Below are 17831 nucleotides of genomic sequence, written 5' to 3'. Positions count from 1 at the left end.
CAGAATATATTTTTAAAATTTTCTATAAATCAATAAGGAAAGGCAGATAACCTAACAGAAAAATAAGCAAAAGTCTTGAACAAGCACTTCACAAAATAAGATATTCAAATGGCCAAAAATATATGAAAAGGTGATCAATTCCTAGTCATCAGGGGACTGAGAACTAAAACTATTAACACAATTAAAGTCTATGTATGTGGCTACAGGGAAAGTGTTGAGAGGATATTGAACACCTAGAATGCTCATATACTGCTGGTCAATGTGGACACTGTAAAAATCATTTGGAAATTGGCAGTATTTACTACAGGTGAATATATACAAACCCCCAGCCTATCAGAGAAGAAATGTATGCAGATGTCCACCCAAAAGGCCTGTACAAGCATGTTACAAGGCACCATCTGTAATGGCCAAAAGTCAGAACCAATGTGATGTCATCAAGAGAAGAATGGAGGAATGATGCCATATTTGCACCAGGACAGTCCACAGCAAGGAGAGTGAACAGCTCCTGACAGACACAGGAGCAAAATGCCCCTCCTATGTTAAATAAAGGAAGCTATACACTAAACAGCATACACTGCACGAGTCTTTTTTTTTTTTTTTTTTTTTCTGAGATGGACTCTCACTCTGTTACCCAGGCTGGAACGCAGTGGCGCAACCTCTGCTCATTGCAATCTCTGCCTACTACAACCTTCATCTCCCAGGTTCAAGAGATTTTCCTGCCTCAGCTACCCTAGTAGCTGGGATTATAGGCATGTGCCACCACATCCAGCTAATTTTTTTTTTTTTTTTGTATTTTTGGTAGAGACGGGGTTTTGTCATATTGGCCAGGCTGGTCTTGAACTCTTGGTCTCAGGGAATCCACCTGTCTCGGCCTCCCAAAGTGCTGGGATTACATATGTGAACCACTGTGCTCAGTCAGTCTCTCTCTCTCTTTTTTTTTTTTTAAGTTTGAAAACAGGCAACAGCTGTCAGGTGAGTGGTCCCTTCCAGGGTTGGTGACTGAGGGCCTGCAGGGGCAACTGGGCTGCTGGTAATGTTCTGTCTCTTGGTCTGAGTGCTGATAACAGATGTGTGTTATTCTGTGAAAATCTCTCAAATTGCTCATTGATGGTGTATGTACTTTTCAGTGTGTAAGTTATTCTTCAATAAAAAGTTTTCATTACTTGAAAAACAATTGCAACAAAAATGCATCTGAAGTGTTTAAATAATGCCATGAAATGTGAGCAGAACAGAGCCACCTTTCTACATCAGTATCATTGAATATAAAATGCAATTTTCTATAATGAAATAGAGTATTCTCATTAGCTATTTGTTATCTACATTCCTTTCCAGATTTGTTATTTACATTTCGTATATTCAGCTGAGCATGGTAGCTCACGCCTGTAATCCCAGCACTTTGGGAGGCCAAGGTGGGTCTATCACCTGAGGTCAGGAGTTCGAGACCAGCATGGCCAACATGGTGAAACCCCATCTCTACTAAAAATACAAAAATTAGCCGGGTGTGGTGGTGCACATCTGCAATCCCAGCTACTTGAGAGACTGAGGCATAAGAATCACGTGAACCCAAGAGGCAGAGGTTGCAGTGAGTCAAGGTTGTGCCACTGTATTCCAGCCTGGGAGACAGAGCGAGACTCTGTCTCAAAAAAGGAAAAAAAAAAAAGATATGGTGAAGGAGCAGGCAGATGAAATGCCGTAGAAGGGCACCACATTCAGAGCGATGCTGGCAGGAAGGGTCGGTCCTAGGTGCTCTGGGGGCTGGGCAGAGGCTTGGTCTCTGTACCTCACATGGGGAGCCGGCCAGGCCAAGTCCAACCTGGGCTGGGCACCTGCCTTCCCAAATTCCAGCCATTTCCCCACAGTGCATCCTTATTCTTAAAGATACATCACCACTGGCATCAGGGACTTCAGCCTGATTAATATGAATGGACTCAAATAGATGTCATTTTAAAGCTGGGAAAGCAGTAAATTATGTCAGGAGTCTCAGATCTGGCTACCCTTGACATTTTAAAACATTTATATAAAGGCTTCTCATCATCACAGACTCATGACAAACAATGACCAGAGATACGCAGTTAGTGGAAGAACACTACAAGGAGGCTTATGACCAGCTCTCAGAGCGCAGCCCTGTCATTTCTGTTCACGGCACGCTCATTCACACCTGAGGACCTAATTCCTTCCTGACACAATGAGTAAGGGCCAGCCTTGCTGCTCAAAGCCCCAGAGGGGCGAGCCCCGCAGACAAGGAGCAAACATGCAGACGCGGCCAACAGTGTGAGTGTGACATTGAGTGAATCACACTCAGCGTCAGCGAGATGGGCCCAAGCCAACTCCTGCGCTCCTGGCCACATCCCTGTCCAGGTCCCTGAGCTTTCAGGAGCAGAAAGCAGTGGCAACACCCCTGCACCATGTGGCGGGCAAGGGCATGGCTGGTGCCGCCACAAGGGTCAGAGCTTGGCCCCTGCTCAGGGACCAAACTCAAAGCCTTGCAGGTGGCCTGCCCTCCTGGGATCCCGGCTATCACTGTTGACAGGAGCCGCATGGCACCCGCCTGACGGGGCTGCAGCAGGGATCAGATGAATTAAAGATGTGGAGTGCCTAGCCACGCACTGCTCAGGAAATGCCACTGCCACCACCAGTCCCAGGACAGCCACTAAATCAGATGCAGTCATACCCCTGCATGGTCCGGATAAGCCAAGAGTCCCTTCCAAGGAGGCAAGCTACTCCAAATTTTCTCCCATCAACCAAGGGGCCCTTGTCAGGGCCCTGCTTTGTTTCCTGCAGGGGGCTGGGTGGTGCTAGTGAGGAGGGGCAAGGCTGAGCGTCCCCAGCTCCAGAAGGCAGAGCTTGGCTGTGACCCTTGACAGCCACAGAAGATTAATGCCTGCTGTATACAGGGAAACACTCCAGGATTTCATCTGACGACCTCATTCCGATGCTCTTACTTTTTAGAGCTGAAGGCGTGATGAAGTCCACCAGAATCTTACAGAAATGAGAAGGTGATCGATGTGTACTGGAACCAGGCTGAGGCGCTTGTTCATTCACTGGCTGCTTTCTGTGCCCAGCACGGTGCCGGCCTCAGACGCTCCAGGGATGGGCCTCAGGAGAGGAGAACCTGCTCTTTCTGGGTTGTGAGGCAGCTTCTGGGAAATCACTGAAGCTCTTTGTGCAAGGTGCCGTCATGACCTGAGTTTTCTTCTGAACTTTATAGACCACATCCCACAAGTAAGGTGAAAAAAATTATATCACAGAGTTCTACCTGCCGTGGCAGAGCACCTGGGACTGGCCTTCCCCTCCTGCCAGACAGTACTAGAAAAGTAGACAAAATACGCAGAGCATCAGAACATGCGGGAAAAGACAATAAAAAGAAAAGAAAAAATATGCGAAGCAACAGTTCCCAAAAATTGGACCACAGTCACAAGACTGTAATTCCTGATGAAAAAATTAATGAGGTGAGCCCTGTGACCACCCAGAGCTGTCTGCCCAGAGACACTCCATGAACCACAGCACAAGGAGGGGCCTGGGTAGAACCACCGTCCAGAGCTGAGAAGACAGGGACCAGAATCAGGGAAGGCCAGGGTGGCTGGAACTGCAGGTTCAGGAGACAGCGAGCAGGCAAAGTGCCCAGGGACCTCACAGGAGCCTCCAGCTGTGGCTGAGTTCTAAGCTGTACATGCACAGCCGAGACCCCAGGAGGCAGGCAAAGATCAGCTGGGGGCTGTGGCCGGAAGAGCTGCCAGAACTCACACAGGGTCAGGGGGTTGCCGAGTTCCGGCCAGTTCTAGGTGAATCCTCAGCTGTTAGAGGAGTCCCAACATGTAGCTTAACAAACCTCTGTATTTTTTAAAGGAAGACAACGAAACTCAGCACTCAGTCAAGAACTGCCAGACAAATGAATACTCAGAAACATGAAACCCATAACCAGGAGAAAAATCAGTCAGTAAAGGGACCTAGAAAGACAATGGCAACATTGGCATCTAAGGGCTTTACATGTCTTATAAATATACAAACATTTTTTGTTTTTTTTTTGTTTGTTTGTTTGTTTGTTTTGTTTTTGCTTTGAGACAGAGTCTCGCTCTGTCCCCCAGGCTGGAGTGCAATGGCAAGATCTCGGCTCACTACAACCTCTGCCTCCTAAGTTCAAGCGATTCTCCTGCCTCAGCCTCCCGAGTAGCTGGGATTACAGGCACCTGCCACCATGCCCAGCTAATTTTTGTATTTTTATTAGAGACGGGGTTTCACCATGTTGGCCACAATGGTCTGGAACTCCTGACCTCAGCTGATCTGTCCACCTCAGCCTCCCCAAGTGCTGGGATTACAGGCGTGAGTCACTGCACCCGGCCAACATTTTTGGGGTTTTAAAGGAAAGCGTGAAGAGAATCAGTAGAAAGAAATGAAAAAAACAGAAGGAACTGCTAAAGATGAGAACACAGTCTCTGAGATGACGGGCTCATTGGCAGGAGCTCCATCATGGGAGGGAATGAGCTGCATATCTGAGGCTAGAGTGACAGATCAGTGAACTGCAGGATAGAGGGAGAGAAACAATGAAACGGCAAGCATGCAGGGGACACAGAAGCCTGAACATGAAACGGCCTCTGTGATTCGACGGGAAAACCAGGTGGCCTAACACGCTTGCATAATTAGAGTCTCAAAAGCGGGAAGCAATGAAAAAATACCTGACGAAACAAATCCCAAACACAACAGACACAGAAAAACCAACCGGAGACTCATCATAGTCAAACTGCTGAAAACTGACAATAAGGAGAAAGGCTTCAAAGCTTGCTGTTGGGGGTGTGCCCAGAGGGGATTGCTTCCCAGTCTGTCCAGCCTGGGGGTAGGGGAAGGCTTTTCCTAAACTGCGCAGAACTGCACAGGTCCTGTCCCTGAGAAAAGCCCTTGAGCTCTCCCCACGCTCAGGATCTACTTCTAGACCTTCTCCTTAAATCATCTTGGCCAATCCAATTTTCAACCCAATCTACATAATAATTTCTTTCTGCAACTTCATACATACTCTCCTGAGAGCAAATCTATTAACATTTTCAGACCATTTTGAAAGTCCTTAGGTTAAAAGTTCCAGAAGTTTAAAATAATATTAATTATTTTAGTAAACTATTAAGATATACAGAAAAGTGTACAGATCGTGAGCAACTGGCTTGGTGGAGTTTCGCGGACCAAGACCGAGTAGCTGAGCAGGAGCAGCCCCCTGGAGCAGCCAGGCAGGCCTCTCTGACGCGGCCTCCAGACCACCAAACAGTGCGGACACTGCTTCTCATGCCTAGGGTTGCATGAGAGGAGTTCTTGGTTTGTCTTTTCCCCAAGAATCTAACTAAGAAACTCCCTTGGGGTGGGAAGGGGTGGCGCCTGCTTCCAAGTATGGCCTCTGGGGAGGTCATGCAGCCACAGAGGCACCAAGGGCTTCTGGGGTCGCCCCAGCCAGTCGATTCTCAGGCACAGGCCCCCAGGCTCGCACACGTTAACTCTGGAAGATAGGTATGCAGTTAGTGGCTTTATTGCCTTTGAATTTGTTTGCTTGAAAAAATAATTTCACAATATTAAAAATTAGTAATAAAAACTCTCTCCAAATATCTCATAAAGTTGGAAAGAAACAAGTACATCGGAAGGCATCCTGGTAGAAATCAAGTCTCCACGCTTCCAAAATTGAAAATCTCCAGTCTGACTCCTGTTTACAAATACTAATACAGTATTCCACACCCTATAAATACACTGTGTTATTCTGAGCATCATTTTGAAGTCCAAAAGCAAACCAAAAGAATGTGACATATTAAACCAAGTAAAGGGTTCTGGTTAAAACAACCGCTCCCACAATAGCGCATTACAAATTAGCATTCTGTTTCAGCTATTTAGCAAACATTTTTGGAAAATGTGCAATTAGGCTGCACTGTTTTTCTGATGAGGAAAATGTAAATTTATCAACTAATTCTATATAAGTACTGATGGTACTACTCTCAAGCTTTCCCCTTTCTCTTTCAAAATTTTATAGAATACAAATTTTGGCATTTGCCAAAAATATCAACAATTATACTTCATATTTTAAAAAGGAATGCGCTTTAAAGTCCCCCAAGTTAATCCAGCAATTACAATAACCCTCCACCATCAGGCAGCCGTTTGTGACAGCTCCCCAGGCCTCAGTGCCTGTTCCCTAACAAGGACGGGCGAGATGAAGACACAAGACTAGGAGACAGAAAGTGACTTGCCCCAAGAGGTCGGCCTGTCGGCTGTGGAGCTGCGGGTGGAGCCGGAATCTTCGGCCATGGCCAGGTCCGAGCTCCGAAGGCCCGCGTGGCGGATGAAGGCACTGGAAGAGCCTGGCGGGCGTGCAGAGCAGCCCAGGAGGCGGCTGCGGCGGTGGGTCCACCCCCTACGCCAGTCACACAGGAGTTTCTGCTTCTGTGCTGTTTCTACTCAGTTTGTGTATGTGCTTTTTGAGAAGGTTTCACAACTAAAAGGAAAATCACTGAAAGCCACTGTCCCCGCCCAAGCCTCGCCCCAACGCTCTGGCTGATGTCTGCTGAACACCGGATCATTCACTCAACAGACAGTTCTCACGCCAGCTGCTGTGCTGGGCACCGGGACAACCCTGACCTGCCATGTGGAAGTCACACCAGCTGGGGGGACAAAAGCACCGACACAGATGAATAATTAAAATGACAGAAGCTGCTCCTAGCACGGGCAGGAAATTGACAGTGGCCATTGCTCAGGATGGGGGCAGGTGGTCAAGTTGGGAAGAGCAAAACCGCGTGTGCCTGAGGTGCCATTAGACTTCCAGACCAGGGTGGGATGCAGGATGGTTGGGGGGACAGGAGCTCTGAGCTGGTGGAAGAGAGGCGCCATTGGACTTCCAGACCAGGGTGGGACGCGGGATGGTTGGGGGGACAGGGGCTCTGAGCTGGTGGAGAGGTCCAGTGCAGGGGCCGGGCAGATCGCTGCTGCTGCTGTAGGGACAAGCGCCAGCATTCAGGAGAGGGGAGCAGGAGGATGGCTGCAGAGACAGGGCCAAGACTGAGGTCTGCATGGAGGACGAGTAGGTGGCAGCCAAGTGGACAGAGTGGGGTCAAGGCAGAGCTGAGGCACGGGACATGAGGATGACACAGGGATGGAGGACCGGGACTGGTACATGTAGGGGGACCCCAGGGTGAGGCTGGCAAGAACGGAATGTTTGTGAAGCAGCTAGAGCACTGGTGTCACGTGGACCTGCCACCATCCCCCAAAGCCAGAGCTGCATGGTTCCCCGGCTTTCCTGCTGGCACAGACGCTGTGCGCAGGAGGAGATGGGCCCTCTGGGAGCTCCCCGATAGTCTCCACGCCCCGACTTCAGAAGGTGAGGTGGTCACAGCTGGAACATCCGCCTCTGGAGGCCTCAGTGAGTGGGGAGATCCTGGCAGGCCTCTTGGCACAGAGCTTGACCGATGGAGGAAGGCACAAGAACGGGCTTCTGTGAGGCCGTGGTTCCGGCTCTGTGCGGAGCCAGACCAGGAGAGGTGAGAGGTTCCTTTTTCCAGGAGCAACCGGGCATCTTCCTTTCCTCATTTCTTCACAACGTCCCATATACCTCCAGCTCGACCTCACACTTCTGTCTGAATAACTTCCCACAAGGCAGACCATTCCCCTGCTAAGTTTCTCTATAACGCTAGAATGTTCTTCCTTCTCTCCAGCTGGAATCCGCTCCCTGCCCCCAACCACGGCCCAGCCATGCCCCCCACAGAGACCAGCCCTAACCCTTTTCTCCGAGGGCACTCTTTGGCTATGAACGGGTGGCCACTATCGGCCCCTTCCTTCTGAAAAAGTAAAAAAACCACACTCCAACTTGACAAAGATTGCCAAAATAGCATAATCCAACTTCCTTAAAACCAAGCCACAAAACTAAAACTCTCCAGCGAGAGCCTAAGCTATAAAAGCACAATACACGCCACAGAATAAAACCGTGGCATGGACATGAACTCTCCAACTGGCAAGCTCGTTGAACACAAAATATTTCTAAGTGAGTGATTTATTAATCACCCAAACTAGACATGATGACGAGACAGAGAAAGCCCAGCTGAGCAGGTTGCTCCCCAAGCCAACTCCTCAGTCCCTCCTCGGAACTCGGGGCACATTTTTCCCATAGAAACCCAGGCCGGCCTCACTGCACTGAGTCTCCCACTGACCATGACCTGAGTTTCCCTGGGACTCCCCAGGCTCCTGTCACTGCCGTGGAGGGCAGGGGGCCGGGGGGCCTCTTTCTGCCTGAGGCACCAGAAGGGGCAGCAGTGGCTGCAGGCGCTGGAGGGTCCGAGGCTGGAGCGGGGACTCTCCAGAACCGTGGGGCTGGACGTGTGGAGGCCCAGGGCTGGGGGGTGGGTGGGAGCCAGGGTGGAGGGGACCTTTTGGCCGGGGCTTTCCCCCGTGGGCCTGAGCCTGGCCACCTCACCTGCAGTCTACTGTGAGCTGATGGATCTCCTCACTCTGCCTCGGTGCCCTACATGTAACAACAGCAGAATGTGACACCAACCTAGAGTTCATGTGCACATTAAACAAGATAACTGGTTCTCTTTACTCTCATAAGCAGAAAAGAAACTGAAGATGGAAAAATAACAAAAACAAAAAAAGGAACCAAATAAACACATCCAGCCTGCCCACTGCAGTTTCTGAAATTCGGGGTGTGCTGATGACTATCTCCTCCCTCCCGTCTTCTCTTCCCTCCCATCTCCTCCTCTGTGACTGGGGCTCTCCATGGAAAGACGGGCCTGTCCCAGTGGCCCCAGGGTCTGACATGGGGAAGAGAAGGAGGAGCAGGGGGTGGATAGCCCTACCGCCAGGGGATCTCCAAGTGGCCAGGACATACTTCCTCAGAAGGACACACAGAGCCTGCGCGGCGAGGAGCCAGTGACTTCCCACCCTTGGGAGGTGCGGGTTTTCAAACAATTGTAAAATGGACACATAATACAACTCTGAGGTTCCTACATCTATTGCTGACAGAAGCAATCTTTTGGAGGCAGATAAAGCTTATTCTATACGGTGAAACTAAACATACCAGGCAGATCTTTCATGTATAAATTGCCTGCAGAGATGAATGGCTTCTGCCAGAAAGGAGAAGTGAGAACACGGCAGAAAGAGAAAGCGTGGACAGAACATTCAAAACACTGGTCACTGTATCCTGGATTTGGTTCCGAGTCCTGTTTCTTTTCATTAAGGAAGTTTATCCTCACCCCAGCTTAAGACTGATTAAATGACATGATTTTCATTGCACATAAAATAAGAAATAGAATTCCTTTTATTCTACAAAATATATCTCAACCACACGAGTGTCGGGATCCCTCTGGTCTCAGCTTCAGGTGCCCGTGTGTGTGTAACCCAAGATATGCTCCTCTTCCCACAGAGCAGCGGGCCTGCGAGGGTTCTGAGCTCTGTCCGCCCACCTGGGGCCCTCCTTGCCTTCCCACAGAGCGGCGGGCCCGCGAGGGTTCTGAGCTCTGTCCGCCCACCTGGGGCCCTCCTTGCCTTCCCACAGAGTGGCTGGCCCTCGAGGGTTCTGAGCTCTGTCCGCCCACCTGGGGCCCTCCTTGCCTTCCCACAGAGCGGCGGGCCTGCGAGGGCTCTGAGCTCTGTCTGCCTACCTGGGGACAGCAGCCCTTTCTGAGGCTGAGGACCGGGGCCAGCAGCTGCAGGACCACAGAAAGTTGAGAGAACATTTGGTTTCTCTTTAATGCACAAATATGGTGGCACCTCAAACTCACCGGCCCCTGGGCAGCTTGTGCGCCACAGCCTGTGCCTCAGCCCATCCCTGGCCCACAGCGACACCAGGCGCACCTAATCCAGCTCTCAGGGACAGAAGTGGGGACAAAAGCGTGACGTGACGATGAAACCCGAGAGCCTGCGGACTGTTGTGTTACTTTCTTGTAAAAAAAAAGAAAAAAAGAAAAGAGGAATATTTGGGAGGAACTCTCCTCACTTGGGAGAGTTTTTTTTTTTTTAATCATTGAACCAAAATGATAAAGATGACATCAGAGAAATCTTCAGTGAAATAAGACATTCCTGCCTACTTCCTTTTCAATCAGTCCATAAAAAGAATCCCTGTGCACAAAATTCTTTAAACACAGAAAGTAAGTTTTTGATTCCTCTTCATCCCACACTCTCAATTCATCTATTATATTTTTCCTGAGAAAATTCTGGGTCTCACCCAAATTTCCTGAATTGCTCAAATCCAGAAAGCACTTTGAAATCTTAACTTTCTGGTTTAAAAGCTGGTTATACAAGGGAAGAGCAAAAACACGTTTTAACTTGTCAGACACAGGCAGGCAGGTGGGTGCACTCCTCAGACACACAGTGCTGTATCACACTGGTGTTCAGAGCCACGGCAGTTCTCTTAAACAGCTTTCACAATACACGCCGAGGCCACCTGGGTGCCACAGAAAGCACCCCCAAAATTAACTCACCTAGAACCCTCCCACAAGGAGACAGGGAAAACAACTCGTCTTTTCTGAGGGCATCAAACGGCAAATACACTTTCACAATTTGAAAACTTTATGAAAAATAAAAAATATATACATCAGAAATTGTGACTTACCGCCATCAGACACAGTTGCAGACTGAAAGAAAAGAGAGAGAGACATGAGTTAATTAAGCCTCATGACAAAACTCCGGGAAATGAAACGTCCATCTGAGGAACACAACGGGCAGACGCTGGGAGGTTCTCAGAGGCACTCTCCAGGTGGAGGTGTCCCGGGAAAGCCAGACGGCCCAATGAGTCAAGAGTCACAGCTCCCACTCCGCCCAGACTGGGTGACACCCAACAAGAGGAAGTCATCCTTTTCATTTGAAAAGAACAGATCCCAGCATGTCTGACATTACAGTCTTAGTAACAGCATCAATGAAACCAACTTCACAAACTTCAGTAGTATCATGGCCTGTAAGTGACACATGCACCAGGGACAGCCACCAACAGCCCGCTCACTGCCCATGTGCCGTGACGCCACCCAGGGCCACAGTCGGGGGCAGCCACCAATAGTCCACTCAGTGCCCACGTGCTGTGACACCACCCAGGGCCACACTCAGGGACGGCCACCAACAGCCCGCTCAGTGCCCATGTGCCATGATGCCACCCAAGGCCACGCTCGCCACCCCTGGTGCTCTCCAGCATCACTGCCCTCCCACAGGGGTGGAACCAGGGCCTAGAGAGGTGCAACGACCACTGGGGGCAGCAGGAGAGGAGTCAAGCCCAGAGTCGAGCGTCAGACCCAGTGCCCGCCCGCCCAAGCAGTGCAAGAGCGGCCACCAGCAGGAGGGTTGGGGAGAAGCTTCCGAGGAAGGGGCTTGGAAGAGTGGAAGGAACTGGAGGAGAGCAGGGTGGCTGGCTTAAAGGCACCAGGGACAAGAACAAACAAGTCAAGTTATGCATAAGGGGTGGCAGGCAGTACTGGAAGGCCAGCATGACCAGGAAGAGGCCGAGAGCTCGAGGCAGTCAGCTGAGCCAGGAGGAAGCTGCAAAGAACAGGAAGCCACAGTGGCCCCGATGGAAGCCCTGATCAGGGCGACCTGGCGCTGCACTGGCAGGAAGGGCCCAGGGCACAGAGCCGTCAAGCAGGTGCGGGACAAGCCCGGGGCTCAGCCCAGGAGGGAGAGGAATCAGAAGGGGCAGGCTCACCAGGGGACACAGATGCCAGGAAGTGAGAGGGGCCGAGCAGAATGGAGCTCCAGAGGCTGAACAAACCCATGTTTGATCCGATCCCTGGGCGGGCACTCTGCTGCTATCTAGGCAGGAACCCCCTCACGTGGGGACCTCCCGGACAGCCTGGCAAGGACCCACTTCTGTCCTCCTCTCTGCCAAGGTAAGGGCTGCCAGGGCCAGGGGAGCGAACGAGAAGGTGCCGCTGTGAGGGGCAGCCTGGTACCTCCTGGCCACCCCCAAGAAGTGGAGGACACTGGGGCTTTAAGACCCCCCACACCAAAATCCAAACAAGTGAGGCCCAGAGGAACCTCCCAAGGGGAAGGGAACCAAGGAAAAGGAGCCAGGACTTCCAGCTGCTGCCCCTACCGTGGCCCTCCACACGCGCTGTGTGAGTTTTAACATGAGCGGCGCACCCATGGAATTCTGCACTTCCTGTCTGACTACCCCATGCTTAGCACAGGGCCCCAGCCCTGCCTCCCGGCCGGCCAGCAAGGGCAACCACGCCCCCACGCAGCCTGGGCATCCGGGGCCCACTGCCATCCCTGGCCCGGCAACCTACACCAGCTATGCGCATCTTTCTCCCCTTCAGAGTCTGTCCTCTGGCACCCAAAGTAAGCCCCCTGACAGGCACTGTGTGAGACCACCTGGGGCCAGCTTCGGAGGGTCCCGCCACCCCGACCCACTTCCCAGTAGTGCAAACACACAGCAGTCTGCATCCACCTCTTCACTGTCCTCTCGTCGGCCAGGAAGAGGAAAGAGCACACACCCCTCAAGCCAACATGTGGCCCTGGGCCCTCAGCCACAGGGACTGGTTTTTATCAGAGGCTGTGGGGCAGCCACATCACAGGTGCTGACATATACACTTTGGAAAGCTGTCATTCCTTCCATGCCCACAGTAAATCATCCACGATCATGTTGCAATCTAAATAATATCACAGCAGGCTGGGCACAGTGGCTCACGCCTGTAATTCTAGCACTTTGGGAGGCCGAGGTGAGTGGATCACCTGAGGTCAGGAGTTTGACACCAGCCTGGCCAACATGATGAAACCCCGTCTCTACTAAAATACAAAAATTAACCAGGTGTGGTGGTGGATGCCTATAATCCCAGCTACTCGAGAGGCTGAGGCAGGAGAATCACTTGAACCCGGGAGGTGGAGGCTACAGTGAGCCGAGATCGTGCCACTGCACTCCAGCCTGGGTCACAGAGTGAGACTTCGTCTCAAAATGAATAAATAATATCACAGGCAAACTATACCTTTGAGATTATGAAAAGAAAATCCACAAGGCCATACACAAAATCAAAAATGCTATCAATAATATCTGAAAGATAAATCATAAAATGTAAACTTCGTAAATATACAATGTCACGCTCATGAGTAAAATTCAATTCTCAGAATCTGGCAGGCTGAACAAAGTGCTCTGGAAAATCTCTATACACACAGCATTTACATCCCCCAAATTAGCTGAAACTCGAGAACCAGGAGAGAGGGGTGTCCCAGAGGCCAAATAGACTAAAGGAGAAGGTGGCCAGGAAGCGTGTGATGCCCACCGAGAGGCCGAGGAAGGTGGGCACGGGCTGTCGCTGCTCCTGTGATGGGCACAGGCTGGGGGCCCGCAGGGCTAGACCAGAGTCTCTGGGAGGCTCCAAGACAGTGCCACTGATGCAGGTAAAGTATAGAGCTGTTTTAAAAGTAAACTTTACCTTTTCAAACAGTTTTAAATTTATGGAAAATTTTATTTTAAAGACAGTAGAGAGATAAACATACTTTTTTTTTTTTTACAGTCTCGCTCTGTCACCCAGGATGGAGTACAGTGGCACAATCATGGCTCACTGCAGTCTCAATCCTCCTGGGTTTGAGCAATCCTCCCATGTCAGCCTCCTAAGTAGCTGGGCTCCAGGAGTTCACCAACATGCTCAGCTAATTTCTATATTTTTTGTAGAGACAGGGCCTCACTATGTTGCCCAGGCTGGTCTTGAATTTCTGGCCTCAAGCAATCCTCCCACTTTGGTCTCCCCAAGTGCTAGGATTACAGGTGTGAGCCTCCATGTCCCACTCAAACATGCTTTTTAATATACTGCTACTTCCAAAGGAGTAAAGGGAAATAGGGAAATCCCTGAAATGACACAAGGAAGGAATAGAGGGGGAAGCAGTTAGAAAATGCCAATGCCACTAGGGCCAGCCGGGTACCCCATGGTGAGCCTCGGCCACAGCACGGCTGTCCCCTCAACCTGACACCCTCCATCCAGCTCGGCCATGGCCCTCGGGGAGCAGTGTTGTCCTGGGTGCAACACTCCTGGAAGCCACATATATTAATGCAAATCCTTCCAGAAAGAACACAGCCCAACAGGGGCCCTCAGGAGTTCCAAATAGTGAGCCCACTTGAATATGAGTTCACTACGAAAAACCCAAGGACAGGCCCAACATGAGTGGGTGTCAGCAGAGACAACAATGAGCAGAGCCTCAGACGCTGGAACAATCTAATGCAGACGGTTGAATAACTATCTGTGAAGCTATAGAGAAACAAAGGCTGCAGTAGAACAAGAGCACCGTGCAGATCGGAAAAAGAACCAGATGGAAGGAATGTCTGACAGTGAAAATACAATAGGTGAAGTTAAAGATTCAATAGGAAGGCTAAACAGAGAGCAGGCAGTTGAAAAGAGAATTTGGGAACTGGAAGATGGAACTGAAAACAACCACTGACTACAGCACAGAGGGATAGACAGAGAAAATGAGGAGGAGTGAGAGAGAGCAGCAGAGAACTGAGGCAGTCTCCTCAGGATCTGAGGTTCAGAAATGACTGTAGAGAACTCCTAAAGACCGTCACCTACAAATGGTGCTGTGAGCAGGACTAATGCAAGTCAGCAAGACTTTTCAGCGAATCCCATGATGCTCATCTCCCAAGGTGGTCACAGGAGTTGAGACACCCACCACAGTGGCTCAGCACAGCATCCAGTCGGCACTCAGCAAAGAATTAATTTACTAATCATCAGTGTCGCTTCCGGGTCACGGCTGGGCTTGCCTGTGCTCAGGAGCGGAGCTGAGGAGGAGGCAGAGTGACTGAGGGCTTGTCTCAGCATGAGGAAGGGCAGGGAAGGAGAGGGCACCTTGTGGTTCCTTTCTTCATTTCAAAGAGGGACATTATATCTCTGACAAGAACTTTTAGAATTTATGTCATCAATGCAAGTGGAAAAAATAATGCAAAATGATTTCATAGTATAATCACAAATGTGTAAAATTTTCTTTAAAATGTAAGATCTGTGAAAACACACTCTCAAATACTGAAAAGACACAACTAGCCACACAGGAACAATATCCAAAGCTAACAGCAGTCAACTGCCCTTGAATGGTGAGGTTATGACTATTTTTTGACAAATAAAACTTTGTGGTGTACAATGGGTGAAGGCGCCAGGTGCTGGCAGGGAAGCCTCTGACCTTCACATACAGGTGGCTGGACCTCAGTTTACACAGTGCACAGCTGTCTCACTCCCAGGTATATTCATTAAACAAAAGCAGTAAGATTCATGGTAATTATAAATGATCTCTTTGCAAATTAAGTAATCTTGTCAGGAAAGTCATCACCAATTTCTCTGAAAGTATGAAAACTTGGAGGAGGACAGCAGTTTGATGTCCAGGTGATATGGTTTGGCTGTGTTCCCACCCAAATCTCATCTTGTAGTTCCCATAATCCTGTGTTGTGGGAGGGACCCGGTGGGAGGTAACTGAATCATGGGAACAGTTACCCTCATGCTGTTCTTGTGAGAGTGAATGAGTTCTCACAAGATTGGATGGTTTTATAAGGGGTTATTCCCTCTTTTGCTCAGCACTTCTCTCTCCTGCCACCATGTGAAGAAGGACGTGTTTGCTTTCCCTTCTGCCATGATTGTAAGTTCCCTGAGGCCTCTCCAGCCATGCAGAGCTGTGAGTCAATTAACCCACTTCCTTTATAAATTACCCAGTCTCAGATATTTCTTCATAGGAGCATGAGAACAGACTAATACAGTAAATTTGTACCAGAAGTAGGGTGCTGCCATAAAGATGCCTGAAAATGTGCAAGTGACTTTGGAACAGGGTAACAGGCAGAGGCTGGAACTGTTCGGAGGGCTTAGAAGAAGATAGGAAAATGTGGGAAAGTTTGGAACTTCCTAGAGACTTGGAGGGTTCAGAAGACAGAAATACGTGTGAAAATTTGAACTTCCTAGAGATCTGCTGAATGGCTTTGACCAAAATGCTGACAGTGATATGGACAATGAAGTACAGGCTGAGGTGGTCTCAGATAGAGATGAGGAACTTGTTGGGAACTGGAGTAATGGTCACTCTTGCTATCCTTTAGCAAAGAGACTGATGGCACTTTGTCCCTGCCCTAGAGATCTGTGGAACTTTGAACTTGAGAGAGATGATTCAGGGTATCTGGCAGAAGAAATATCTAAGCAGCAAAGCATTCAAGGGGAAGCAGAGCATAGAAGTTTGAAAAATGTGCAGCCTGACGATGTGATAGAAAAAAAAAAAATTTCTGGGGAGAAATTCAAGCCTGCTGCATAAATTTGCATAAGTAATAAGGAGCCAAATGTTAATCACCAAAACAATGATGAAAATGTCTCCAGTGCACATCAGAGACCCTTGGAGCAGTACCTCTCATCACAGGCCTGGAGGCCTAGAAGGGAAAAATGGTTTCCTGGGCTGGGCCCAGGGCCTCCCTGCTCTAGGCAGCCTCAGGACATGGTGTCCTGAATCCCAGCTGCTTCAGCTCCAGCCATGGATAAAAGAGGCTAATGTACAGCTCAGGCCATTGCTTCAGAGGGTGAAAGCCTCAAGCCTTGGCAGCTTACATGTGGTACTGGGCAAAGAAGTCAAGAATTGAGGTTTGAGAACCTCTGCCTAGATTTCAGAGGATGCATGGAAATGCCTGGATGTCCATGCAGAAGTTTGCTGCAGGGGTGGGGCCCTCATGCAGAACCTCTGCTAGGGCAGTGTGAAAGGGAAATGTGGGGTCAAAGTCCCCACACAGAGTCCCCACTGGGACACTTCCTAGTGGAGCTGTGAGAAGAGGGCCACCCTCCTCCACACCTCAGAATGGTAGATCCACCAACAGCTTGCACCATGCACCTGGAAAAGCCACAGACACTCAGTGCCAGCCCTTGAAAGCAGCTGGGAGGGGAGGTGTATCCTGCAAAGCCACAGAGACAGAGCTGCCCAAGGCCGTGGGAGCCCACCTCTTGCATCAGTATGCCCTGGATGTGGGACATGGAGTCAAAGGAGATCATTTCGGTTTAATGACTGCCCTATTGGATTCTGGACTTGCATAGGGCCTGTAGCCACTTTGTTATGGCCAATTTCTCCCACTTGGAGTGGGGGTATATACCCAATGCCTGTACTCCCATTGTATCTTGGAAGCAACTAACTTGCTTTTGATTTTACAGGCTCATAGGCAGAAGGGACTTGCCTTGTCTCAGATGAGACTTTGAACTTGGACTTTTGAGTTAATGCTAGAATTAGTTAAGATGTTGGGGGACTGTTGGAAGGGCATGATTGTGTTTCAAAATGTGAGGATATGAGATTTTGGAGGGGTCAGGGGTGGAGCGATGCGGTTTGACTATGTCACCACCCAAACCTCATCCTGAATTGGAGTTCCCATAATCCCCATGTGTCATGGGAGGGATTCAGCGGGAGGTAATTGAATCATGGGGGCAGTTACCCCTGGTGATAGTGAGTAAGTTCTCATGAGAGCTGATGGTTTTATACGGGGCTTTCCCACTTTTGCTTGGCACTTCTCTCTCCTACTGCCATATGAAGAAGGACATGTTTGCTTCCCTTTCATCATGATTGTAAGTTCCCTGAGGCCTCCCCAGCCATGTGAAACTGTGAGTCAATTAAACTCTTTCCTTTAAAAATTATCCAGTCTCAAGTATTTCTTCATAGCAGCATGAGAACAGACTAACAGGTAATATTAAATTTTTATTTAAGGTACGCAATGTGATATTTTAATATATGTATACACTGTAATATGATTATCACAATCAAGCAAATTAACATGTACCTCTATCACCTCACTTAGTTACCATTTTTGTGTGTGGTGAGAACCTATTCTCTTAGCAAATTAAGATTTACTCTCGTAGCAAATTTCAAGCATACAATAAATGCAACATTATTAACTACAACCACCAAGCTGT

General features: G+C 49.4%; 1 protein-coding gene across 16 annotated transcripts in view; it reads right to left on the bottom strand.

Moving 5' to 3' along the window:
* Positions 1 to 17831, bottom strand: part of RGS12 (regulator of G protein signaling 12) — a 158534-nt gene that overhangs the window by 50123 nt on the left and 90580 nt on the right. For 13 of the 16 annotated variants that reach the window (XR_012434586.1, XR_012434583.1, XR_012434584.1 and 10 more), the window contains one exon: positions 10562 to 10583. The exons of the other annotated variants lie outside the window; for them this stretch is intronic. Coding sequence is in view for 8 of the 13 variants with exons in the window: in XM_074039303.1 (XP_073895404.1) it covers positions 10562 to 10583 (22 nt within the window). In the remaining 5 variants the exon portion in view is untranslated. The remainder of the gene's footprint in view (positions 1 to 10561; positions 10584 to 17831) is intronic. 16 annotated transcript variants of the gene reach the window in all.

Source organism: Macaca fascicularis, chromosome 5, assembly GCF_037993035.2.
Source record: "Macaca fascicularis isolate 582-1 chromosome 5, T2T-MFA8v1.1".
In the NCBI taxonomy this organism is placed as follows: Eukaryota; Metazoa; Chordata; class Mammalia; order Primates; family Cercopithecidae; genus Macaca; species Macaca fascicularis.
The sequence above is the reverse complement of the archived record's forward strand: the minus strand, read 5'-3'. Positions and strand labels throughout refer to the sequence as shown.